The sequence below is a fragment of the Gopherus evgoodei genome, chromosome 5, assembly GCF_007399415.2.
Source record: "Gopherus evgoodei ecotype Sinaloan lineage chromosome 5, rGopEvg1_v1.p, whole genome shotgun sequence".
NCBI classification, from domain to species: domain Eukaryota; kingdom Metazoa; phylum Chordata; order Testudines; family Testudinidae; genus Gopherus; species Gopherus evgoodei.
This window is the reverse complement of record NC_044326.1, coordinates 17,423,096-17,450,312: the sequence shown is the minus strand read 5'-3', so window position 1 is coordinate 17,450,312 and position 27,217 is coordinate 17,423,096. Positions and strand designations below refer to the sequence as shown.

General features: G+C 50.7%; 1 protein-coding gene across 2 annotated transcripts in view; it reads right to left on the bottom strand.

Annotated features, from left to right (window-relative positions):
- Positions 1-1,325: 1,325 nt before the first annotated feature.
- Positions 1,326-27,217, bottom strand: part of TACC3 (transforming acidic coiled-coil containing protein 3) — a 48,975-nt gene continuing 23,083 nt past the window's right edge. For both annotated transcript variants that reach the window (XM_030565511.1, XM_030565512.1), the window contains exons 10-16: positions 22,615-22,770; positions 20,335-20,411; positions 20,212-20,255; positions 17,617-17,777; positions 9,962-10,068; positions 9,605-9,725; positions 1,326-1,689 (exon numbers count right to left, since the gene is read on the bottom strand). In XM_030565511.1, the coding sequence (XP_030421371.1) occupies positions 1,624-1,689; positions 9,605-9,725; positions 9,962-10,068; positions 17,617-17,777; positions 20,212-20,255; positions 20,335-20,411; positions 22,615-22,770 (732 nt within the window). In that variant the 3' untranslated portion in view covers positions 1,326-1,623. The remainder of the gene's footprint in view (positions 1,690-9,604; positions 9,726-9,961; positions 10,069-17,616; positions 17,778-20,211; positions 20,256-20,334; positions 20,412-22,614; positions 22,771-27,217) is intronic.

Here is a 27,217-nt window from a genome sequence, read left to right as displayed (position 1 = left end):
AACAGGCAGAGGAAAGTATGTGAAATGTTTGCTGTATGTGAGGTACCTGTTCTGTGAACAGGTTACTACCATATGAGTGTCACTTTCATGAACACTAAATTAATTTAAGTAAGGAAAACAAAACGAGTAGTAAAGCAGTCTGAACAGGGAGAGAATAATACAGGGCTGTAGAGAGGGAGAGAGGTCAAAGCTGCCTTAGCATGGACTGATTAGTGCTTGCCCCTGTAGTGTGACGCTCCATGTTGTACTCAAAGTTGCATATGAGTGGCAAAATTCCTCCCTCCAGTGCTGAATGTAATAGGAAACACTGCAGGGCCTTCAGCCACATTTCAAAACAGGAGCGGTGGTTTAAGAACTGAATCTCAAATGCCTTTATTTTAGGATGTGTCACAACAGCTCCTTGATCAAGGGTCCCCTGTTCTTTGCAAACAACTGTCCTCTCAGACCTGACAAACTCATGTCAAATACATTGCTTAGTGTCCATAAAATGACATATGTAAGATTTCTATTGAAAGCTTGCAGCTTCTCAATGTTAATTATCCTGGCATGATGGGAAGGGGCAGTTTAAGGGATAATGTAACTATATTGAAGTTTATGCTCTTAAGGTTAAGAGGAGTAATCAATTACTTAGTGATGTTCTATTTATACCAGAAGGAGTTGGCACTGGTTAGCCAGTGATGTAATGCAATGCTCAACTGTCTACCATTGTCTTATTAACAGGAAACCCTCAAAAAAAACCAAACAAACAACTGAAAACAATTGAAACATTAAAACAGACAAGGGACGACCCTATGAATAAAGGCAAGAAACTGTTTTGAGTATAACATGAGATGAAGAAAAGGCACTTTGGATCCAATGAATCTGGGCTTTTTCCATGAAAAACTGGATCCTGGTTCTTGTTAAACTAGCCAGCTCTGTAGGATGAACATGGTGGGGGAGGCCTACTTAGATAGTTAACTTTCCTATTAGCAAGTTCAGGCCTTAGTCTGGGTTTTATGACTTTTGTATTGTAATTATATTTTTCTGTCACTGAGTTCTAGAGAAATCCTTATTCTTTCTTAAATAAACCTTCTGTTTTATTCCAAGTGGTGATTTAAGGTAAAACTGGGGTATGCCGCTCCTTTGGGGACAAAGTATCTGGGATTTCTGTGAGTAATCAGTGTCAGGGGCTGGATATCATAGGGGAATGCTTCAGGGGTATTTGGGGTGCACATCTTGTTAACTGCAAGGCAAACAGAGGGCTGGTGTAGCCAGTGGGACATTGAGACCTTTAGTCCAGAGCTCCTGAGGAGATTTAATCCCTTAGCCGTGGCAGAGCCATGAGAGAGTGTCCAAATTTATTTTATTTACAAAATTTGAGTGAAATTTACACTTGCTCATTTATTCAATGACTTTTCATAGACAGGGTGAACCTACTCATTCTAGTGAGTTTCTAAATTAGGCAGACACTCCACCTTCATAGCCAATATACAGCCAACATTATGGGAAGGAACAAGTGCCAGTGAAATCTATTATTTTTTATTACTTGTTATTACTTTCAACATACATAATTAAAAAGTCATTGAACACACAGAAAAGAGGACAGAATGAATCAGAGTGAACATATGTACAACAGTCCAAATACTAGATTTTTTCCATCTTTAAAATCAAGTCGTCACAGATTTTTGTTAGTTCATCATTTTCTTTTGCCTGTTAAGAAGACAAAGAATTAGTGAGTCAAGAACAAACTGCAACACACATTCATATCATGAAATTGCAGTCACAGGAGTCATAGCACCTCTGGAGCTGTGTGGAACAGGAGTTCCATTGCAAAATGCTCAACTACTGTAAATGCAATAAAGACTTGGAACAAGGCATCCTAAGGAGGCATCTCTCTATTAGATTTTGAAGGGTCAGCTACATTATATTGTTTCCTTAACTTTCCAAGCAGTGTCTAAAATTTAGACTGTATTCTCTGATAGACTGTTGCACACTTTTGTACGTTCTCTTTACAACTAAATAAAAGATACAGCCTTCAGCATACCTACTACTGGTGCCTGTTTTTCCACTTTCTAAATGGCTGAAGCAATTCAATGTGTAACTATGTTTATAGCATGGGTGATGCTGTTTCTCAATGCTTTCATTCTCCTAAAGCAAAGAGTATTTAAAAATGCTTCTGTGGTGCTACTAGTTAATCCTTATGATGACAAGTGGAAAGTGTGATCCCCCTACATAGAATTTTAAAAAGTTAGTTAATTTGGAGGAAGTAGGTTGGGTGCAGGACTTCCCTCCATGACAGGGGAAGACACACCAAACATCAGTAGCATCACAGAATTAGTTGCCACTCTGTTCCTTTCAACAGCACTATAGTATCAGTTAAATATAGGAGCAGGATGCTAGTGACAAGCATTGGTTTTGCTGACATACCAAAAGCAGGGAAAAAGCTTTGCATGAATGAGTGAGTATTTGAAGAATTTACAATGAGCCACCAATCTTTGGTAAGCCCATTTGTGCCATTAGACTATGCAATAACAATTTACATGCAAATATGAAACCCTGCACTTGCAGATTACTGGATTTTCAGACTTAACTATTCAGACCATTGAAGAGATGTCAGCCAACAATACTGTCTATTGGATGGTAGTGGTCTACAAGTTTACAGACTGGAACATGATAGTCCAGAGATTCTCAAGCTGGAGGTTGGGACCCATCCCTCAGGGGGTCATGAGGTTATTACTGGGGGGGCGGGGGGGAGAAATCGGGTCGCAGACTGTCAGCCTCCACCCCAAACCCTGCTTTGCCTCCAGCATTTATAATGGTGTTTTTAATGTATAAGGCTGGGGGTGGGGGCCGCACACTCAGAGGCTTGCTGTGTGAAAGGGGTCGCCAGTACAAAAAAAAAGTCTGTGCTATTAATATCAAAATGCTTCTAGAACTGATATATTCCCAGGACAAGGTGTACTGTTCACTTTCAACCTGAACCCATATTTTAGTTACACCATTTCAACAGTTCAGCTAGTATCCAGTCTTGGAAGTCTATATATTGTTAGTCACTTCTGAGGCTCATCTATGCAAATGAACCCATTATTCACAATAGATCCCTCTGCAAGAGTAGATGGATTGCATTTCTCAGTATCGAAGGGTTCTGCCATACCAAAATTTTGATTTTATGTCTCAGACTCCTATTTCACAGTATCAAGGGGTAGTTGTTAGTCTTTAGGGGGTCACCAGACTCCTTGTTATTTTTGTGGATACAGACTAACAGATTTATTTGGGCATAAGCTTTCGTGGGTAAAAACCCAATTCTTCAGATCTCAAGAAGCGAGGGTTTTTTTACCCACGAAAGCTTATGCCCAAATAAATCTGGTAGTCTTTAAGATGCCACCGACTCCTTTCTATTTCACAGTGGTACTCATGAGAAAACACGGTTACTCACCTTTGTAACTGTTGTTCTTCGAGATGTGTTGCTCACATCCATTCCAGTTAGGTATGCGCGCCGCGCGTGCACGTTCGTCGGAAACTTTTTACCCTAGCAACTCCAGTGGGCCGGCAGGTCGCCCCCTGGAGTGGCGCCGCCATGGCGCCCAATATATATCCCTGCCGGCCCGCCCGCTCCTCAGTTCCTTCTTGCCGGCTACTCCGACAGTGGGGAAGGAGGGCGGGTGTGGAATGGATGTGAGCAACACATCTCGAAGAACAACAGTTACAAAGGTGAGTAACCGTGTTTTCTTCTTCGAGTGATTGCTCACATCCATTCCAGTTAGGTCAATCCCAAGCCATACCTAGGCGGTGGGGTCGGAGTGAGAAGTCGCGGCACGGAGCACTGCAGTTCCGAAGGCCGCATCCTCTCTCGACTGCTGGTCCAGGGCGTAGTGGGAAGCAAAGGTGTGGACCGATGACCAGGTCGCTGCCCGACAGATTTCCTGGATGGGCACACGGGCGAGGAAAGCTAGTGACGACGCCTGCGCCCTGGTAGAATGCGCAGTCACACGGCCCGTAGGGACATGGGCCAAGTCATAACAGGTCCTGATACAGGACGTAACCCAAGAGGATAACCTCTGGGAGGAGATAGGAAGCCCTTTCATACGGTCCGCTACCGCCACGAAAAGCTGGGGGGATTTGCGGAAGGGTTTGGTCCTCTCTATGTAGAACGCGAGAGCTCTACGGACATCCAGCGTGTGGAGCTGCTGCTCCCTGCCTGAGGAGTGAGGTTTCGGGAAAAAAAAACCGGGAGGAAAATCTCTTGGTTGACGTGGAAGGCTGAGACCACCTTGGGTAGAAAGGCAGGGTGTGGTCTAAGCTGCACCTTGTCTTTGTGGAAGACCGTATATGGGGGGTCTACCACAAGGGCTTGGAGTTCCGACACCCGTCTAGCTGAGGTGATAGCTACTAGAAAGGCAGTCTTCCAAGAGAGGTAAAGCAGGGAGCAAGTAGCTAACGGCTCAAAGGGGGGCCCCATGAGCCGGGACAACACCAGGTTAAGATCCCAGGTTGGAGCAGGGGGACGGACGTTAGGGAATAAACGTTCCAGCCCTTTAAGGAATCTCGACACCGTCGGGTGAGAAAAAACAGAGCGACCGTCCGCACCCGGGTGAAAGGTGGAGATAGCTGCTAGGTGGACTCGCAACGACGATATGGCCAGACCTTGCCCTTTGAGGGACCAAAAACGTAGTCTAAGATTTCGGTCACCGAAACTTCCATAGGGCGGAGATTTCTCTCTACACACCAACAGGAGAAGCGCTTCCATTTTGCCGAATACGTGGCTCTTGTGGACGGTTTCCTGCTGCTCAAGAGCACCTCCCTCACAGGCGTGGAGCAGCGCAGCTCAGAACCAGTCAGCCACGCAGGAGCCACGCCGCCAGGTGCAGCGACTGCAGGTCCGGGTGACAGAGGGTCCCGTGGTCCTGGGTAATCAGGTCCGGATGAAGGGGCAGGGGAACTGGGTCGGCTATGGCCAAGTCTAGCAGCATGGTGTATCAGTGCTGCCTGGGCCATGCCGGGGCCACCATGATCATGAGAGCCCTGTCCCTGCGCACCTTCAGGAGGACCTTGTGGACCAGAGGGAACGGGGGAAACGCATAGTACAGGTGGGTCAACCACTGGATGAGGAAGGCATCCGCTATCGACCCCGGCTCCCTGCCCTGAAAGGAGCAGAACGCTTGGCACTTCCTGTTCCCCTTGGACGCGAAGAGGTCCACCCGGGGATAACCCCACCTCCGGAAAATGGAGAGAGCGACGTCCGGGCGAAGGGACCACTCGTGTGACAGGAAGGATCTGCTCAACCGATCCGCCAGCGTGTTCTGTACTCCAGGGAGGAAAGAAGCCCTGAGGTGAATGGAGTGGGCTACGCAAAAGTCCCAGAGACGTATCGCCTCGTGGCACAGGGAGGAGGACCTGGTGCCGCCCTGCTTGTTGATATAGTACATGGTCGTCGTGTTGTCTGTGAACAGGGCGACACAACGACCCTGAAGCTGATGACAAAACGCTTGACAAGCAAGGCGGACCGCTCTCAACTCCCGCATGTTGATGTGTAGCCCCACCTCCTCCTGGGACCACAGGCCCTGCGTCCGCAGGGTCCCTAGGTGGGCCCCCCAGCCTAGATCTGAGGCATCCGTTGTTAGGGATACCGAGGGCTGAGAGGGGTGGAAGAGGAGGCCCGCACATAATACGGACTGGTCTAACCACCAGCCGAGAGAATCTAAGACTTTCTGGGGGATTGTGACTAACATGTCTAACGGTTGCCTTGCCGGCCTGTAATGACTGATAAGCCACAGCTGGAGAGGCCTCATGCGGAGCCGAGCGTAATCGGTCACAAAGGTGCACGCCGCCATGTGGCCTAACAGGGTTAGACATGTCCGCACTGACGTCAATGGGGCTGACCGCAAACGTTGAACGATCGCCGCCATGGTCTGGAACCGTTGCAGTGGCAGCAAGGCCCTGCCCACAGTGGCGTCCAGGACGGCCCCGATAAATTCCACCTTCTGAGTGGGCCTCAGGGTGGACTTGTCCGTGTTTATCAAGAGGCCCAGACTTGCGAACATGCTGGTGATCACGTGGACATGGCTGTTGACTTGTTGTTCTGACGTGCCCCGAATCAACCAGTCGTCCAGATAAGGGAACACGTGGACACGGTTGCGCCGAAGATGCGCCACGACAACTGCCATGCATTTTGTAAACACCCTCGGGGCCGTGGACAGGCCAAATGGGAGGACTGCAAATTGATAACGAAGAGCCCCCACAACGAAGCGGAGGAAACGTCTGTGGCGTGGCCAAATGGCAATGTGAAAATACGCGTCCTGCATGTCGAGGGCGGCGTACCAGTCTCCCGGATCCAGGGATGGAATAATGGTCCCCAGGGATACCATGCGGAACTTCAACTTCACCAGGTATTTGTTGAGCTCTCGCAGGTCGAGGATAGGCCTGAGGCCTCCCTTGGCCTTGGGGATCAGAAAGTAGCGGGAATAAAACCCCTTGCCTTTCTCGCTTTCCGGAACCGCCTCTATAGCTCCTTTGCTGAGGAGCGTCTGCACCTCCTGCCGAAGGAATTGCTCGTGAGAGGGGTCCCTGAAGAGGGACGAGGAAGGAGGGCGGGAAGGAGGAAATGAAACAAACTGCAGGCGGTATCCCGTCTGCACCGTGCTTAAGACCCAGCGGTCCGATGTTATTTGGGACCACGCCGGGAAGAAAAACGAAAGGCGGTTGGAAAACGGGGGGAAAGGATCCATTAGGGAAACTGTTACTGCGCCCTCGGGCGCACCTTCAAAATGAAGGCTTAGGTCCAGGCGGGGGCTTAGAGGAGCCTTGGTTCTGCCCCCCTTGGTTCCCCGAATGTATGCGCCTTCCATTCCTGCCGCGGCGCCTATTAAGGTCCTGCCGCTGGCGGAACTGGGAAAACGGTCTGCGCTGTTGTTGTTGCTGCGACCTGAAGGGTCTACGCTGCGTCACGGGGGTGTGCATCCCGAGGGACCGCATAATGACCCGGTTGTCTTTCAGACTCTTGAGTCTGGGGTCTGTCTTGTCAGAGAACAAGCCCTGGCCTTCGAAAGGAAGGTCCTGTATAGTATGCTGGAGCTCCGGCGGAAGGCCGGAAACCTGCAGCCAGGAGATGCGACGCATCGTAACTCCTGACGCGAGGGTACGGGCAGCCGAGTCCGCAGCGTCCAAGGAGGCTTGCAAGGACGTGCGTGCGACCTTCTTGCCTTCATCCAAGATGGCCGCAAACTCTTGGCGAGCATCTTGTGGCAGCAGCTCCTTAAATTTGTCCACTGCCACCCAGGAATTGAAGGCGTATCTGCTCAGCAGGGCTTGCTGGTTGGAAACCCTGAGCTGCAGCGCCCCAGCCGAATACACCTTACGGCCGAGGAGGTCCATCCGCCTGGCTTCTCTGGATTTGGGGGCTGGAGCCTCCTGGCCATGACGCTCCCTATCGTTCACTGATTGAACCACCAGTGAACACGGAGTCGGGTGTACATGGAGATATTCGTATCCCCTAGAAGGGGCCATGTACTTCCTCTCGACGCCTTTCGCTGTCGGAGGGATGGAGGCCGGAGACTGCCAGATGGTGTTGGCATTGGCCTGGATGGTTCGTATGAAGGGCAGGGCGACCCTGGTGGGAGCATCATTAGAGAGGATGGTGACAATTGGATCCTCTATCTCCGAGACCTCCTCGGCCTGCAGACTCAGGTTTTGAGCTAATCGCCTGAGGAGGTCTTGGTGCGCCCTGAGATCCAGCTGGGGGGGACTGTTGGAGGAGGTACCCGCCACTGCTTCATCTGGGGAGGAGGATGAGGAGACCCCAGGCACGAGAGTGTCTAACTGTGGGTCTTCCTCAGCCCTCGCCTCTGCCTCAGGAGCCACAGCGGAGTCTTGTTGCTTGGACCCTCCCTCCCCTTCCGGGGAGGGAGGGGGGGCGAGACAATGAGGCTTCAGGAGCCCTACGCTCCGCAGTCGCCGGCCTAGCAGGGAGCTGCTGGGGGCCCTGGGCCTGATGGTATGCCCAGGGTATCCAGAATCCCCACTGTTGTGGGCCTTGGTCCTGCAGCGGCGGATCACCGAACAGCGCCGCCTGCCGGTCGGTGCCCAGCGCATACCCGCTGTCCGTTTGGGAGGATACGGACGGCTGTCTCGAGGGCCATGGTGGGGCCGACCCTGGATGGTAAGGGTCTGCGCGGGTCGGCACGGAGGATCGTCTCGGTGCCGGGGACCGGTGCCGGGAGTCATATCGGTGCCGGGATCGGGATCGGGTTCTGTCACGGTGCCGGGATCCGGATCGGTACCGGGCGCCGCTTTGGTGCCGGGACCTGCCACCGGCTCGGTGCCGGGAGGTCGACCGGGACCTGCCACCAGCTCGGTGCCGGGAGGTCGACCGGTGCGGCGAGTAGCGTCGGGACCTGCTCCTGGAATCGCGGTGCCGGTTTCGACGACTGGAACCTGACCGCGATCGTCTCGATGTCGACCGTTGCCGCGAGTGCGACCGGTACCGCTGAGGGGAGCGGTGCCGGGACTGCGAGCGGCGTCGGGATCTGGAGCGCCCAAGACGTCGGGACCTGGATCGTGAACGAGTGTCTCTAGGCGGTGCCGACATCATGGACTTGCCTCTGGACACGACCCGCACCGGAGGTACCGGGGGTGGCAGCCGAGTGGGCTCAGTCAGTGCTATGAGGTCCCGAGCCGAGGCGAAGGTCTCCGGTGTGGATGGGACCATTATCTCAACCCCAGATCTCATGGGGGAGCTCGGCGGCACCGGACTCGACGGACCCGCCGGGCCCAGAGTCGACGGTGCTGGCGGCACCGCGGCCGATGTCGAGGCCGGGCGCTCTAGCCGGGTCTGCCTGGCCGGAGTATCGGACTTCGACGGCCTTGGCTCTGACTCCAGTGCCGGAGAGGGTCGGTGCCGGGGAGTCTTCTCGGTGCCGGTGCGATCCGGTGCCGGCGCCGATACCACGGCCTGCGAAGCCGTCGGGTCAAGTGCCACCTCCATAAGGAGAGTCCGGAGCCTTTGATCCCTCTCCTTCTTTGTCCTCGGCTTAAAAGCCTTACAGATGCGGCACTTGTCGGATCTGTGCGATTCCCCGAGGCACTTCAGGCATGCTTCGTGGGGATCGCTGGTAGGCATGGGCTTCTTGCAGGCCGCACACTGCTTGAAGCCCGGCGAAACAGGCATGAGCCTGGCGCCGGGTGCCGGGAAGGGCTAAGCCCCCGGCGAAGAACTACTTAACAACTATTTAACTTAACTATCTACTTAAACTAATTAACAACTATAATGGAACTAGAGATGAACGATAGATAAACGATAGATAACTAGGAGAGCTAGGGACGTGGAGGACAGCTATGCCGCGCTCCACAGTTCCAACGACCGACACGGCGGTAAGAAGGAACTGAGGAGCGGGCGGGCCGGCAGGGATATATATTGGGCGCCATGGCGGCGCCACTCCAGGGGGCGACCTGCCGGCCCACTGGAGTTGCTAGGGTAAAAAGTTTCCGACGAACGTGCACGCACGGCGCGCACACCTAACTGGAATGGATGTGAGCAATCACTCGAAGAAGAACATTAGTTCTGATGTGAGTTTATAACTTAGCTTATTACAAGTTTAAAACCACTCAAGTAGCAGATACTTAAACTGACCTTTTGTTCAAGGCTTCTTTCTAGAGACTGTACCCTCATTTGTTCTTTTCGCAAAGTAGCTTGCAGTGCTACAGACTCTGTCTTGGCTTTGCTCCGTACCTGGGCAATCTCTTCATTTGCTCTGGAATGAAAGTGAGCTAACGTTTAAATCTGACTTAATTCAAAACAGCTAGCAAGTTAGGTCTGAAGTCAAGGTAGGTCTTCCACTTTAGAAGTGGTTCAAGTATTTTTGAGAGGTTTTGAGATTAAGACACTAAAGTGAAATCCTGGTCCCACTGAAGTAAAAGGAAGTTTTGCTTGTGAATTCACCCTACATACAAAGTAAACATCAGGGACTAAGAACGAGAAAATACTCACTGATGCAGTTTTTCTTCAGCATGTGCCTTCAGTGCTTGATATCTCTGCTCTTCCTTCTTGATCCTTGCAAGATAATCCTCAGCACATTTTTTCAAAGCCTCTTCATTCTATCCCAATATAATGGGAGAGTTCAGTTAATGTCAAGATGGTTGTTTGCATTTAACCACATTACCCCATAGGCAGACAAGCCGCTTTTTTTTTAAACTCCTGTTCAAGAATACAAATACTTAAGGGCAGAGCAGATGTCAGATCTTTCCTCAACACCCAGCCACTTGTTCTCTCCCACCTCTGTTTTAGACTCACTTATCTTCAAAATGCCAACAAAGGAGAAATTCATCCATTTGTATCCTCAACTTTATCCCTTCTCTTACCAAAAGCCACTATGTTCTTGAAAGTTTTTCCATTCTGTGCCATTTCTATTCATTGAATCAATATACCCCCTACTCTGGCTCAAGCTAAGGCTAAATCCACCCTCTTCCAAGAAAGGCAAAAACAGATGATGGGGAAAATTCAGGATTTGGACCCTGCTTCGGCTGAATCAAGTATTAAATACTTAATACCAAGTACGAAACCATGCAGTGCAACAAAAGTCACTAGTGAGATGGGAGGAGAAAAAGAAGTAAGTTTCCCCTGCCACCCCAGACCTGGATTTTAGCAAAGGGACCCCCACAAGGCATCAGGCCTCCAGTGACCCCTGTGTGCTCGAGACACATAGCAGAGACTGCTATAAAAAGAAGGGTAGGAAGCGAGAAAGACACTCTGCCCCAGAACTTGACCAAGACACTAGTGACAAAAGTGATTTTGACCTTTTAGTTAAAGGAGGTAGGCGCAAAGCCATTAAAAAAAACAAACAAACAAAAAAACCAACCAACCAACCAGGAAATAGGGAATAGAAAAAATGGTTACCCACCTTTTAGTAACTGTTGTTCTTCGAGATGTGTTGTTCATGTCCATTCAAAGTAGGTGTGCGCGCGCCGCATGCACACCAGCTGGAAGATTTTCCCCTAACAGTGTCCATAGGGTCGGCTCAGGCGCCACCATGGCGCCCTATAAAGGGGCCCGCCGACCCTCCACCCCCTCAGTTCCTTCTTGCCGGCACTCTGACAGAGGGGCAGGAGGGTGGGTGCTGGAATGGACATGAACACCACATCTCGAAGAACAACAGTTACTAAAAAGGTGGGTAACTGTTTTTTCTTCGAGTGGTTGTTCATGTCCATTCAAAGTAGGTGACTCACAAGCCTAACCTTAGAAGGTGGGGTCAGAGGCCACTACTGACTGGAGTACTGCGCAACCAAACGCTGCATCGTCCCTAACCTGGTGCGTGATGGCATAGTGAGACAAGAACGTGTGGATGGAGGACCACGTGGCCGCTCTACAAATCTCTCGAGTCAGAACCTGAGCCAGGAATGCTGCCGAGGAGGCCTGCGCCCTAGTGGAGTGAGCCGTGACCAGAGGGATAGAGGTCTTAGCATTCCCGGATGCAGGTTGTGATCCACGAAGAGATTTGCTGAGAGGAGACCGGTAGGCCCTTCATCCTCTCTGCCACTGCGAAGAAGAGCTGGGTCAAGCGTCTGAACGGCTTGGTACGCTCTATGTAAAAAGCCAAGGCCCTGCGGACATCCAGGGAGTGTAGCCTCCGCTCTTTGCTGGAGGTGTGTGATTTCGGGTAAAACACCAGGAGAAAGATATCTTGGCCCATGTGGAACTGTGAAACGACCTTGGGTAGGAAAGCCGGATGAGGTCTAAGTTGGACCTTGTCCTTTTAGAAGACTGTGTACGGGGGCTCAGATGTTAACACTCGAAGCTCTGACACCCGTCGGGCCGAGGTGATGGCCACCAGGAAGGCAGTCTTGTATGACAGGTACAGCAGGGAGCACGAGGCCAGAGGCTCAAAGGGAGGCCCCGAGAGGACAGAGGACCAGGTTCAGGTCCCAAGCAGGGGTTGGCTGACGCACATGCAGGAAGAGCCTGTTCCTACCCTTGAGGAAACGCCCAACCAGTGGGTTCACGAACACTGAGGTACCCCCCTCTCCCGGATGAAAAGCGGATATGGCTGCCAAATATATGCGAATGGAGGAAAGGGAGAGGCCCAGTTGTCTTAGGAGAAGCAAATAGTCAAGAACAACGGGAATTGGAACCCCTAGAGGGTCGTGACCCCGCTGACCTGACCAGATGGAGAAGTGCTTCCATTTAGCCAAGTAGGCGGCCCTAGTTGATGGTTTTCTGCTACCCAGCAGCACCTGCCTGACCTGCTCGGAACACTGCAACTCCACCGGGTTCAGCCATGGCGCATCCAGGCTGTGAGGTGAAGGGACTCGAAGTTCGGATGGCGGAGGGAGCCCTGGTCCTGCATGGTCAGGTCCGGGAGTAGGGGCAGCGTCAGGGGCGCCTGAACGGACATGTACATGAGTGATGTGTACCAATGCTGGTGCGGCCACGCCAGAGCTATCAGGATTACCCTGGCACGATCCCTGCGAATCTTTAAAAGCACCCTGTGTATCAGGGGGGAATCGGAGGGAAGGCATAGAGCAGGCCGTCTTCCCATAGCTGAAGGAAAGCGTCCGACAGAGACCCCCAACTGTGGCCCAGAAAGGAGCAAAACCGTTGGGACTTCTTGTTTTCCCTTGAGGCAAACAGGTCTAACCAGGGAAAGCCACAGAGCTGGAAAATTGAGCGCACCACATCCCATTGGAGGGGCCGCTTGTAACCCTGGAACGAGTGGCTGAGGGTGTCCGCCAAGCTGTTCTGCTCCCCGGGAAGATAGAACGCCGTCAGGTGAGTGGCATTGTGGATGCAGAAATCTCACAGTGCGAGGGCTTCCCTGCAGAGGGGAGATAAGCGTGCGCCCCCCGTTGGTTGATATAAAAAAGACTGCTACCGTGTTGTCTGAAAGGACTGAAAACACACCTGCCGGCCAGGTGAGACCAGAAGGTCAAACACGCCAGGCGGACCGCTCTCAGCTCCCTGACATTGATATGCAACTAAAGGTCCTCCGGTGACCATAAGCCCTGTGTCCTGAGGCATCCCAGGTGCGCCACCCAACCTTGATCCGAGGTGTCTGTCACCAGGGAGAGGGAGGGCTGCGGGGAAGCAAAGGGAGCACCCGTGCAGACTTCCCGCAGGTTGAGCCACCACTGAAGCGAGCGCAGCACCAAGCAGGGAACGGACACCATGGAGTCCAGGGGGTCCCTGACTGGGCGATAGACTGTCGCCAACCAGGACTGCAGCAGGCGGAGCCGGAGTCTGGCCTGGACCACCAGATAGGTGCTTGCCGCCATGTGGTCCAACAGCCGGAGGCAAACTCACGCCGTGGTCATCGGGGCGCGGTGCAGTCCGAGGATAAGCTTGGAAATTGCACGGAACCTGGACTCCGGCAGATACGCTTTGGCGTGTGTGGAGTCCAGAACCGCTCCTATGAACTCTATGCGTTGCGTTGGAGACAGGGTGGATTTGGCATTGTTCAAGAGGAGGCCCAGATCAGGAAAGGTCCGCCTGATGAACAGCACCTGGGTCTCTACCTGCTCCTTGGAGCTGCCCTTTATGAACCAGTCGTCCAGGTAGGGGAATACCTGGATGCCGTGCCTGCGCAGGAAGGCCGTCACGACCACCATGCACTTTGTGAAGACCCTGGGAGCAGCTGACAGGCCAAACAGGAGCACCGTGAACTGCAGATGGACGCCAGCCATGACGAACCTGAGGTAGCAGCGGTGCCGTGGAATTATGACGATGTGTAAATAGGCGTCCTTTAAGTCAAGGGCGGTATACCAATCTCCTGGATCCAGGGAGGGAATGATTGAGGACAGGGAGACCATGCGGAACTTGAGTTTCCTCACAGACTTGTTCAGCCGCCACAAGTCTAGGATGGGTCTCAGGCCCCCCTTTTGCCTTCAGTACAAGGAAGTACCGGAAGTAGAAGCCTTTGCCCCTGCGCTCCCGCGGGACTTCCTCCACCGCCCCTGCCTCCGTGAGAGACTTCACTTCTTGAACCAGAAGTTGCTCGTGAGACAGGTCCCTGAAGAGGGACGGGGAAGGGGTTGGTGGGGCGGGAGGGAGGAAAACTGGATAGAATACCCCCTCTCTACCGTGCAGAGCACCCATTTGTCCGACGTAATTAGAGACCAGGCACGATAGAAGTGGGAGGATCCAGAGTCTCGACTGGTAGGTCGCCCTCAACTGTACCATCAAATAGGGGGTCTAGGCCCAGATGGTGGTCTTGATTGGCCAGATGCCTGGCCGGAGGGGTGACGCCGATGATGCCTCCTGCCATTTCTACCCTGCGTGCGCCCCAGCTCTTGGCGGGCCTGTGGCTGATATGGGCGAGGGGTCGCCTGCGGCCTAAATTGTCTGCGCTGGGTCACAGGGGTATGCAAGCCCAGCGAGCGAAGCGTGGCCCTCGAGTCCTTTAAACTATGGAGACGTTTGTCCGTTTTCTCTGAAAACGGCATCTGCCCTTCGAAGGGAAGGTCTTGAGTTGTCTGCTGGACCTCATAGGGCAGGTCTGCCAGGTGCCCCGTCACATGACCAGGCCCGTGGCCAGGGTGTGTGAGGCTGAGTCTGCTGCATCTAAGGCAGCCTGGAGGGAGGCTTGAGAGATCAGTTTGCCCTCGTCCACTTGGGCCGAAAACTGACCTCGAGTCCTGGGGAAGGAGCTCTACAAACTTTGGCATGGCCGAACACGTGTTGCGGCCATATCGGCTTACTATTGCCTGTTGATTGGCAATACGGAGTTGGAGTCCCCCCGTGGAGTACACCTTCCTGCCAAACAGCTCAAGTCTTTTTGCATTCCTGCTCTTTGGTTTTGACCCCTGAAACTCTTGATGCTCCTGCTGGTTAGCCGCATCTACTACCAGGGAGTTGGGGGGAGGGTGGGTGTACTGGTGTTCGTGCCCTTTAGAGGGGACGAAGTAGCGCCGCTCTGTCCTTTTGGCAATAGGGGCCAATGAGGCTGGTGTTTGCCATAGGGTGCAGGACGTATCCGCTATCGTCTTTACCAGCGGGAGGGCCACCCTGGATGGCCCTGAGGGGGCCAGGATGTCCACTACAGAGTCCGCGTCCACCTCGAGCTCCTCTGCTTGGATTGCGAGGCTTTGAGCTGCTCACCAAAGCAATTGTTGGAGAATTAGAGTGTCGTCTAGGGCCGGAGCCGCAGCCATGCCCGAGACCGCCTCGTCTGGGGAGGATGACGAAGAGATTATATGGAGCGGCCCTTCCTCCAGTGCATGAGGCACACGGTATTGAGGTTGCGGTGCCGGTTCCGAGTCCAAATGCGGCACCGCAGCCGGTACCGGGGTCGCCAGTGAGCAACTTGGTGTATCATGCGGTGCCAGCATAGCCTGAACTAAAGCCGCTGCGCTGCCCGGTTAGGGGGTGCTGAACTAGACGATGGCACATCCCTCCCTGGCGACGGTGCCGGTGGGGGAGACAGCTGCGCCAGGGCCACTGACGTCGAGGACACCGAAGCCGACCGTGACCAAGGGCCAAATGCCTGGCCTACCGACTGATGGTAGGCCCAGGAGTCCAAAACGGCCACTGCGAGGGCGGCTGCCATCGTTGCTGCCACTGCGGGTAATGTTGGTGGCTCGCCCCTCACATCACTCTCCAGCTCTGCGACCTGCTGGAGCGATAGGAGTCCCCCTCTGAGTCTGAGGACCTGGGGGGAGCGATGCCTGGTGCCGAAAGTGAGCGGCGCCGAGGCGACGAGGAGCCTCTCCTCTGGTCCGGTGCCACCTTCGCAGCTCCGTGCAGGGAGGGAGGCAATAGCATGGCCGGCTTGCCTCTAGATTGTACTGGTGGGTGGACCACAGTAGGCAACTCCCGACGACGTGGGGAGGCCGGTGCCGGGAGACCCATCAGGTCTGAGGCCGCCTCGAACACCTCCGGTGTTGACGGGGGGGCATATGTCTCCGCTGAGGCCCGGAGAATTAGGCTGGTCCGGACTCGACCGCCCTCTCTGCAGTGCGGGAGTCGACGGAACAGCCGGGGGCTGTAACCCAGCCTGTCTGCTTAGCCCCGGGGGCGGGGTTGGGTCCTGGTGGGGGGACCGATCCCTCACCGGCTTCCTTTTCTTGGCAGGCACTGGCAAAGTTGAGCGGTGCCACACTGAGGCCGACTTCCTATGACCCTACTCCGCCTGGTGCCGGGTCTTGGACGACCTGGGCTCGCCCTAAGTCCTGATGCTGGTGCCGGAACACTCTGCAGCGAGGACGACGTGCTGGGGCCCGCCTTAGCCGTTTCTGGGTCCAGGGGTGGTCGCAGGGCCGCCTCCATCAGGAGGACTCTAAGTCTTTGAGCCCTGTCCTTGAGAGTTCGCAGGCGGAAGCCTCTACAGATAGAGCACTGGTCCTTTTGGTGGCTCTCTCCGAGGCACCTCAAGCACGCAGATTGCGGGTCGCTCTTGGGCATGAATTTCCCGCAGTCCTCACAGAGTTTGAACCCGGGGGACCCGGGCATGCCTCAGCAGGTGACGAAGACTGGGGGGACGACACTTCCCCCAACTACGAAAACTATAGACAAAGATCTAACTATAATATAACTGAATACACAGACTAAACAGTACGGATAGGACACTGCCAGATTGCTATGCAAGAGAAGAGAAGTTCCAGGTAGCCATCACCAGCGGTAAGAACGAACTGAGGGGGTGGAGGGTCGGCGGGCCCCTTTATAGGGCGCCATAGTGGCACCACTCCTGGGGGTGCCTGAGCTGACCCTATGGACGCTACTAGGGGAAAATCTTCCGGCTGGCGTGCACGCGGCATGCGCGCACCTACTTTGAATGGACATTAACAACCACTTGAAGAAGAAGTATATAACACTCCACCCTCACAAAAACTGTAATGCAACTTTCTGTAGGAGCTGGTCATGACAACATAATACATACTAAACCATAGCTATGGAGTGCCACTAGCACGTCCTTTTTATATAAGGAGGCAAGTGAATCCAACCTGTCACTAGTACCATAGATTGGACAGTGCACATGTGATGTTACCTTTGTCTTTCCTCCCACTTATCCCTCAACCTGTTAGTTTACCTTTAAGATCGGACAGAACAAGTGGGTTTAAGTGAGACTCTTTAGAGCAAAAGCCTGGTCCACCTTGGTTCGTACCGTTCTGGCGCAAGGGAGTCCCGATATAGAAGTTAGGGTCTCCAAGGGCTAGTGTAATAGGCAAACTTCTCCTGAACCTGAACCAGATCCTTCTAGCAGAAATGGTCTTGGCTCCTGTGATCACCTAGTCTGACCTCCTGTGGCCTTGGAACCTATGAATAATCCAGAGACGCTGTCTTTGGACACATCTAATCTCCTCCCGAGTCACTTGTTCAGTTGTTAATGATAGAAAAGGATGGGACACTGAACTAGGCTGTCTTCAGAGTTGCATCAAAATGTGACAAGAAGGTATGGAGTGCTTTCAGTTAAAAAACAAAAAAGGATTTTTTTAAAACCCTACTTACTGCATTTTAAAACATGGACTTGAACTTGGTCTAGCCCAAGTACTAACATCTTTGATATGTTAGCCAGCCACATTTCTAGGGGGAGTCTAATTTTGACTGTGACAACCTAACACCTAGTGTAAAGTGAGATGTTTTAGAATATCCGCTATTTCCTCAGTCTTGACAGGGATTTGGAAGCACAGTACCAGTGTCATTCCATCATCTCTTACTTTGCGATAGCCTTCTATAACCTCTTTCTGTTTTTCAAATCGTTTGAAGAGTTCAGAGAAAGACTTCTCCATGGAGTTCAGATCTGACAGAACTTGCTGTTTCTCCTCCAGCATCTTCTGGTTTTCTTTTTTTGAAAGCTCCTTTTGTTTTTGGGCATCCTCTAAAAGATGGGGAAAAAATAACAGGGCTGAGTGTTTGTTTTTCTTAAAGCAAAGCACCACCTCATCCCAGTTACTAAAGACATAGGACCAGACATGACTGTAGCATAATGAGACCTTCCTTACTAAACCTTTAATTCTTATCAGCACACTCGGCCATATTACCTTTCCTGAAGCATTCTCTTTAAAGGACAAGCATCGTAGAACTGTCATTCTTGTAAACGTGAGTCTTCCTTAATTAAGGATTTAATCTAAATTATGGACAGATTTAGCATGCTTACTCTTAAAAGGAGGACTAAATGTGTACCCCAAATTAAGCAGTAACAGGAAGAAAAAAGCCACCAAGGCTAAAACAGAGTTAAAGAGGCATCCTTTAAAAATTGAAAGTCAAATCCTATTGAGGAAAATAGAAAGGAGCATAAACTCTGGCAAATCAAGTACAATTAGGTAGGCCAAAAAGAGCAACTAGCAAAAAACTAATAGAAAGTACATCAGAAGCAGGAAGCCTGCCAAATAATCAGTAAGACCACTGGACAATTGAGGCTAAGGGAGCATTCAGGGAAGACAAAGCCATTGCAGAGAAGCCAAATGAATTTTTTGCTGTAGTCTTCACTGCAGAGGATGAGAGGGTGATTTCCACACCTGAGCCATTCTTTTTAATGGACAAATCTGAGGAACTGTCTCAGATTGAGTGTCAATAGAAGTAGTTTAGGAATAACTGAATAAATTAAACTGTGTGATCAGGACTAGTTCTGAAAACTCGTATGAAATTGCAGAACTACTAACTGTGGTATGTAACCTGTCACTTTGTACCAGATAACTGGAGGATAGCTAATGTGACACTAATTTTTTTTTTTTTTAAAGAGACTCCAGAAATGATCCTGGCAATTATAGGCTAGTAAGCCTAACTTCAGTACCAAGCAAACTGGTTGAAGCTACAGTAAAGAGAAATATCAGACATGGATGAACACGATTTGTTGGGGAGGAGGTGAGATGTATTTTGTAAAGGGAAACAATGCCTCAACAATCTATTTGGATTATTGGTGGAGGAGTCAACAAGCATGTGGACAAGGGTGATCCACTTAATATAGTGTACTTGAACTTTCAGAAAGCCTTTGACAGCGTCCCTCACTAAAGGCTTTTAAGCAAGTAAGCAGTCATGGGAAAGATGGCAGGTCCTCTCATGGTTAAGACAGGAAACAAAGGGTAGATTCATAAATGGTCAATTTTCATAATGGAAAAATATAAATAGTGTCCCCTAAGGATCTGTTCTGGGACCAGTGCTGTTCAACATATTCATAAATCTGGAAAAAGGGGTCAAACAGTGAAGTGGCAAAATTTGCAGAGGATACAAAGTTACTCGATAGTTAAGTCCAAAGCTAACTGAAGAGTTACAAAGGGATCTCTTAAAACTGGGCGACTGGGAAACCAAATGGCATATGAAATTCAGATGTTGATAAATGCGAAGTATTGCACGTTCAAAAATATAATCTAAACAATACATGCAAAATGAGGAGGTCTAAGTTAGCCATTACGACTCAAGACAAATCTTGGGGTCCATTATGGATTGTTCTCTGAAAACACGGGGTCAATATGCAGTGGCAGTCAGTCAGTCAAACAAACAAACAAAACCTGGGCTTATTCCTCTCAGAAAAGAAATGACCAAGGAGGGGAGGGAGTATGACAGAGGTCTATAAAATCTTGAATGGTGTGGAGAAAGTGAATAACGAAGTGTCGGAAGATAGGAAACTGGGTTAGATTGACCACTGGTCTGACCCAGTATGGCCAGTCTCATATTCTTATGACTCAAGATACAAGCTTTTGGCTGACATGTTAATGGATGCCTTTGCAGTTTAGAAGTCACGTATACAAACTACAGTTGAAACAAGAAGTGTCCACCAGAGGGTTCCACTGACATTTGGTCAGAAGTGATATGGCTGTGTGTGATCTACAGAAGTGGAACAGATTATTCTCATTTAGCATCAAGCTGTGGACGTTGCTTAGTAAGCAACTGGAACTTGTAGCTTCCAACAGACCTTCTTGAGTTGAACAGCTATGGGCCACATTGCAGCCATTACTGTGCATGCCTCAGTTTGGTACAAATCAGACACCTACCTTGCTACACGCATGTGTCTGTACAAGTCAAGCAAACATGTAAGTACTCTAGTTGTGTAATTAAGATTAATACAACTGTGCACACGCTACTTTAGAAATCTGTCCATAAACACACAACAACTTTTCCAGCTCTGATCTCTGTTCCAAGGATTCAGTATGATACAAGTATAACATGTAATGCAGTATTGACAGCATGACTAAAGTACTAGCCAGAAGAGTGCTAGATATTCTTAGGTCAAAGCCAGCTATACATTTAGAGTGCCCTTCAGGTCTAAGCAAAAGCCTATCTCAAGTAGTGTTCCATTTACTCAGTATACTTACCCATCATTTGGGTTATTGTACCTTCAAACTCTGCAACAATTTTTCTAAAAGACAATATTGAATATACATTAGAGAAAGCAATCAAAAGCAGTAAGTCAAGCTGTACAATTAGCAGGCACTTACCCCATTTCCAGGTATTCCATATAAAGCCTGTCATATTTCTTTTTCCATTCTAAAACTTCCATCTGCTTTTCTTGAACCTTAAAAAAAAAATGTATATTATATATAACAGGGATTGAGAAACTGACATTCAGAACAACTTGAAGGGTAACTTAAGGAGTTGTTGACAGAAGGTAAAATTTTCCCTATGGACACTATTTCATAAGTGTTAGTTATGGCAGAAAGCTCTAGTACAAGTCACAGTCAGAGACAGATCAGTAGACTGAGTGATGTGTTATCACTAGTTTTATGGTTCACTGTAAGTCAACATTTCTAAATCAAAAAGATTCACACAAAAAAGTGACCTTCCAATGCTATCCCTGTACACGCAGCACTAGTGTTTGTTGCACCACACGGCAAGATTAAGTTTACTATTTCTTCATACATTGATCACAGATTTGTTTCCCCCCTGCCCCCAAGTAGACTTCCCCTAATTTGTGATATAGGGCATCTTACTCCCTCACTGTTTGGGGTTTTACACTATTGACTCACAGCATGCAGCCAGCTTTTTTAATCTATTCAGGTTAATGTCAATTTGCAGGTTGAATCAATCTTTGTGTTCACACAAATTTGGAGGGAACAAGGATAACTTTACATTCTTAGACAAGTTATATTAAGATGTAGTTACAGTTGAGAAAAAAAAAAACCAAAAAACCACAACACCACATTAGCTATGCGGGAACTATCTTAGTAGCAAGCATTATAACCCCAGGAAATTCACAGTCTTAGTTTAGAATGGTTGGCTCTCTTTTAAGTTATAAATTGCAGTTAAGGCCCCCCAGACAAACATGACTCTGTTCTGTAGTGAAGCCATGCAATAACCATGAAGTTATATTAGTGTTTGTAGCTCCAGATTAGAAGAAACGGCTTTGTAAACATAAGATTCTTCCCCTCATGTTGTCACTACTGGGCATTTAAAAAAACAAAACAAAACAAACAAAAACCACAACACATATCACCTTCCTCCTTCAGAGAAAATCATCAAGAACTGTATTTTCAAGCCATCTATCATTTCTTGTTCTTGTCACAAATATTGCTCTTGGCAAATATAGCCTCTGCCTCTCACTGGAGTCAGTCCCAGTGGGGAACCAAACTGTCTAAGAAAAGATGGTGCATCCCAGGCTATCTGGAAGAAGAGCGGAAACACTAAAAAGTGCAGATGGACTGTAGGTACTGGCCATCTTTACTAAGGACATTCTGTACTCTTGCCCTATTGTTCTCAATGGCACTTGAGAATTTGAAAACCTTTGCTGAAGAAATTCTACGAAGACAAGGAAAAGCAACGATTAAATCTGAAATTTCACTTACAGAAGCTATCCATATACAAAGCACACCTCCACCAGTTTATGTAACCAGACAACGCCTGAGCAGAGATAATTTGGGACAAGAGATATGTAAGAAGTGAGCACTCTGACAAAAGTATCTTAAGTTGGATGTTTAATCTAAATTCCACAATTTATTTAGTATTTTAAGAGCAAGTGCAGTAATTTAGGGATGGCTACACTGTTCATAAATTCACACTGAATCCCCGTTTCAAGACAAACACCTTTTGTAGCATGAAGAGCGGTGGTCACATTAATATTACTCCTTGTCCCTTCCAACAAAAAAAATGGGAGCCAACCTGTGGCTTCATCTGCCATAACCTGGCTCTCTTTAAGGATCTTTCACCATGGCTGACTGCTCCTCTGAAATATGGTCCCCACAACCTATAGTTCAGTACAGCTGGCGGACTTCGTTCCTTTTCTCCTCCACACTGCTTGCCCAGGATCAAGTTGCTGAGGCAAGTGCCATCTTGCTTCATGTTTACCAAAGCTTGTTTTGGAATAAAAATTACATTAGTCCATTTATGTGGGAGTTTGAAATTTCTCTGAAAGCACCAAACAAGGCAAAAGGTCTCTTGCTAGTAGAGTCTCCTGGATGGAGCCTACTTACAAAAAGGTAGTAAGTCTAGAAGATTTGACACATGGGGTATGGCAGGTCTAGCTCCAGCTCTGAAGATGCTGGTGCAGGCTACTCTACCCATGTAAGCAACAAGCAGTAACTCATTAGGAATGGGACACTGTACTTCAAAACTTAAAGGAGCAGGGGATGGGAAGAGAGAGAGAGAGAGAGAGAACACACAACAACGTGTTGAAATAGATGCCCAGTATATGCTGAGTAACTAAAAGGGAGGAAATGTTATAATGACAAGCCTTTTCAAAGTAAGTGCCACATTCCTAAAGGTTTTTAAAACTTTCTTCTTACCTCTAGTTTAACCGTTTCAACAGCTGCATCCATATCTTTTTGGCTATATTTCAGCACTTCTATAATAGCGTCAACTGCAGTGTTGATTGGCACAGAAAAAGGAGAGAGCGGTGAAGCGTTACTGGTTGAGATATCTGGAATTAGAGGAACTGCATCCTTTGTGGAGAAGAAGAAAAAAAAAGTTTGAGTGGCTACCACATCAGCTACACTAGAATCTTCTATTCAGATTATCTCACGTTATTTTAACCCCAAAACTATCCCCATAAACTGCTTAGTCATTTTTCTAGCTTGACAAACTACTATAGCTATATTGCAATGCAGCACACTGCACTATTTGCCTATTCATGAACAGCAGATACAGAAACAGCACCCTCCTGCCCCACAGCAAGTTAAGCGTTACTGCTGGGCAAAAAACAGACCTACATCCACATAAAGACTTATACAAGGACAGTCAAGTTTAAAACTTTACATTTAATTGTAGAATTTGGTACACAGAGTGCTGCTTATTCAGGAAGCAAAGGAACTGCAGTGAAAACCCATTTCTCACCTTACATGGGGTCAGCTGTATGAGAAAAGAATGCTTTGACTGAAAAGGGAAAAGACGGTTACTCACCTTTGTAACTGTTGTTCTTCGAGATGTGTTGCTCATATCCATTCCAGTTAGGTGTACGCGCCGCGCGTGCACATTCGTTGGAAAACTTTTACCCTAGCAACTCAGTGGGCCGGCAGGTCGCCCCCTAGAGTGGCGCCACCATGGCGCTCCATATATACTCCTGCCGGCCCACCCGCTCCTCAGTTCCTTCTTGCCGGCTACTCCGACAGTGGGGAAGGAGGGCGGGTGTGGAATGGATATGAGCAACACATCTCGAAGAACAACAGTTACAAAGGTGAGTAACCGTCTTTTCTTCTTCGAGTGATTGCTCATATCCATTCCAGTTAGGTGAATCCCAAGCCTTACAAAGGCGGTGGGGTCGGAGTGAAATGTGGCAGAATAAAACTGCTGAGCCAGAGGCTACAGCCTCTCTTGACTGCTGAACCAGGGCATACTGCGAAGCAAAGGTATGGACCAAGGACCAATGGAGCTTCGCGACAGATCTCGTGGGTAGAAACACGAGCCAGCAAGGCGGCAGATGAAGCCTGAGCCCTGGTAGAATGCACGGTGATGTGGCTTGGGGAAATATGAGCCAAATCATAACAAGTGTGGATGTCCGCCATCACCCAAGATGAGATCCTCTGAGAGGACAACAAGCAAGCCCTCCCTTTGGCCCGCTACCGGGACAGAGCTGGGGCACCTTAGGAAATGGTTCTGTCAGCACAATATAATGCGAGCACTCCACAGATGTCCAAGGAGTGCAACGGTTGTGCCCATTGCGTTGAGCTGTGGGTAACATGAAAGGCCAAAACCACCTTAGGGAGGAAAGCCGGGTGCGGTCATAACTGCACCTTGTCTTTGTGAAACCTAGTGTACGGCGGAACCCCCGTAAGAGCTCTGATCTCAGAGACCCGTCTGGCCAAGACTAGGTTGAGGTCCCAGGTCGGGGCTGGGCGGCGCACCCGAGGGTGCAAGCGCTCCAAGCCCTTGAGGGACCTCGAACCCATAGAGCGTGAGAACACTGAACGTCCATCTTAGCCTGCTGGAAGGTAGAGATGGCTGCTGAGTGTATCCTCAGCGATGATACCGCCAGGTCCTGCCGCTGAAGGCCAGAGGCAGGCCAAATAGAGGGGATCGAGACCTCAGCAGGAGCAAGATCGAGCGTATTGCAGCTGTAAAAGAAACGCTTCCACCTGGCCCGGTACGTTGACCAGGTGGAAGGCTGCCTGTCACCCCGACTCAGGTACGCAGCAGCCACCGTGAGGCGAAGAGGCTGCAGGTCCGAGTGACGAAGCCTGTCATTGCCCTGAGTGATGAGGTCTGGACTGACAGGCCGAGCAACGTGGTATGTCAGTGCTGCCTGGACCACTCTGGAGTGATCATGATGATGCGCGCTCTGCCCCTGCGGAGTTTGAGCAGGACCTAATGAACCAGTGGGAACAGTGGGAAGGCATAATGCAGTTGGCCTTTCCACAACATCAGGAATGCGTCCAAGAGCGATTCCGAGGAGAGACCTTGGAAGGAGCAGAACACCTGGCATTTCCTGCTCTCGCGGTGAGCGAACAGGTCTGTGTGAGGAAACATCTCCACTTCCGGAAAGCGGGACGCCTCACATGGGGCAGAGTGATCACTCGTAAGACAGGAAAGACCTGCTGAGTCAAAGAGGTAAGACGTTCCGAACGCCTGGGAGAAAGGACGTCGCCAGCTCCATCGAGTGGGCCATGCAAAAGACCCGGAAATGAATGGCCTCCTGACAAAAATTGGGGGGAGGACTATGTCCCCCCTGAATACTTATGAAGCACCTGGCCATTGTGTTGGCTGTAAACACCGAGATACAACGGCCTCGCAGCTGCCGCTGGAACCCCTGGCATGCCAGGCGGACTACTCTCATTTTTGGGGCATTAATGAGGAATGCCAGCTCCCTAGAAGACCAAAGGCCTTAAGCTCGGAGGTGACCATGAGCACTCGAGCAGAGAGATGATGCGTCCGCCGTCAGGGGCAGTGAGGGCTGGGGCGGATGAAACCGCATCCCTGTCCACACCAAGGAGGGAGTTAGCCACCACTCTAGGGAGCCTAAGGCGTTCGAGGGAACGGTGACTACCATGACCATTGGCTCCCTGTCCAAGCGGTACGCCGAGGTGGGCCGGACTTGGAGAGGACGGAGGCGGAGCTTGGCGTGTTTGGTTACAAACTTGCGGGCAACCATGGACCCAGGAGACTGAGACAAGAACGAGCTGAGGTCGTTGGGAAAGCCTTCAGACCTCAGATGATTGTTGCCATCGCCTAAAACCGCAGTTGTGATAAGCAGGCTCCGGCTAGGTAGGAGACCAGGATAGCCCCTAGGAAGCCCAACCTCTGCGTGGGAACCAGAGTGGATTGCTCTATAGTAAACAGCAGGCCTTGACCTGTGAATAAGACCATGACGATGTCCACGGGCTGAGTGGTTTGTGTCTCAGAGTCTCCTCGGATAAGCGAATCGTCCAGATACGGAAAAACGCATATCCGACATCAGCGACGGTAGGCGGCGACTATGGCCGTAAACCGGGAGTATTCACCGTTGGCTATAAAGCGGAGGCATCTCCCGTGCGGAGGGAAGATGGCATTGCGAAAGTACGCGTCCTTCATATCCAGGGCGGCATAGTAGCCCCCAGGAGGCAAGGATGGAATAATGGTTCCCAGGGATACCATGCAGAACTTCAACCTTATCCTAAACCGGTTGAGTCCATGCAGGACCAGGGAGGTCTGAGACCTGTGTTCGAGTGGGGGACTAGGGCATAACGGGGGAAAACCCCTTGCCCCTTTCGTCCGCTGAAGGGGGACAGGGCTGGAGCAAATTAAAGGTGGTACCTATGCTCCATCGTGCGCAGGACCCAGCGATCTGAAAGTAACTGGGGCCATGCCAGGAGAAAGCGGGATCGAGATCCCGTCCTGCGACTGGTACACCGCCCTCAGGCGAACCTTGGAAGGTCCGTCTTTGGTCCCAGTGGTAATTGTGAAGGACCTTGACTTTGGCTCTTTAGGGGTCCTGACGTTTGTCTGCGACCACCTTGGCCTTGCCGTTTGCCAGAGTTCTGCCTCTGGCTAGGCACAGAGTATGGCGGCTGGGGCCATAAAGGCTTGCGTTTGGTCGCTGGCGTATACATGCTGAGACGCATTAGGACCCTATTGTCCATCAGGCTTCGCAGTCTGGGGCTGTCTCTGCCGCGAAGATGCCTTTACCAACAAAGGGTAAATCCTGAATGGCATACTGCAGCTCCGGCCGGAGGTTTAAAACCTGAAGCCATGAAATGCACTTCATGGCGACACCCAAGGCCAGAGTGCTGGCCGCAGAGTCTGCTGCGTCCAACGAGGGACGCTCTGGGAACCTTCTTTCCCTCGTCCTCCAAGACGGTAGCGAACTCCAGGTGGGAGTTTTGAGGGAGAAACTCCTTCATCCAGGTGCTATAATTATCGCAGCTAAGCAAGGCTTGTTGCTTTGCTACCCAGAGCTGCAGGGCCCCTGCAGAGTACACCTGGCGGCCAAGCCTGTGCATTCGCCAAGCCTCTTTCTGCTTCGGGGCTGGCGCCCGCTGGCCATCATATCAGGATCGTGGTCCTGAGCATAAAATCTGCGCATATGGGATGACACAGATGCGCGTCCGGACGGCCATGGAGGTACTAAAAAAAGGCACAGGCAGAGTCTCTGACTCACTCGGACCTTGCCCAACTCGGCACCGGGGACCGGCATCGGGAGGCGTATCGGTACCTGGAACGAGATCCAGACCCGCAACCAGAACGGTGTCGGGAGGTCGACCGAGATCTCGAGGCTCGGAGAAGGGCTACAGGAGTCAAGGTACCTGCCCCGGTGCCAGAGGTCGGAACGGTGCCGATAGCGGGTCGGCGAACGGGATACCGACCGGTGCAGCGAGTGTGACCAGTACCGAGGAAAACAGCACCGGGACTGCCAGTGGCGTCCGGCGTGCCGACAGGACGTGGAGTGTCTGCGGGACCGTGATCATGAACGGTGCCGCT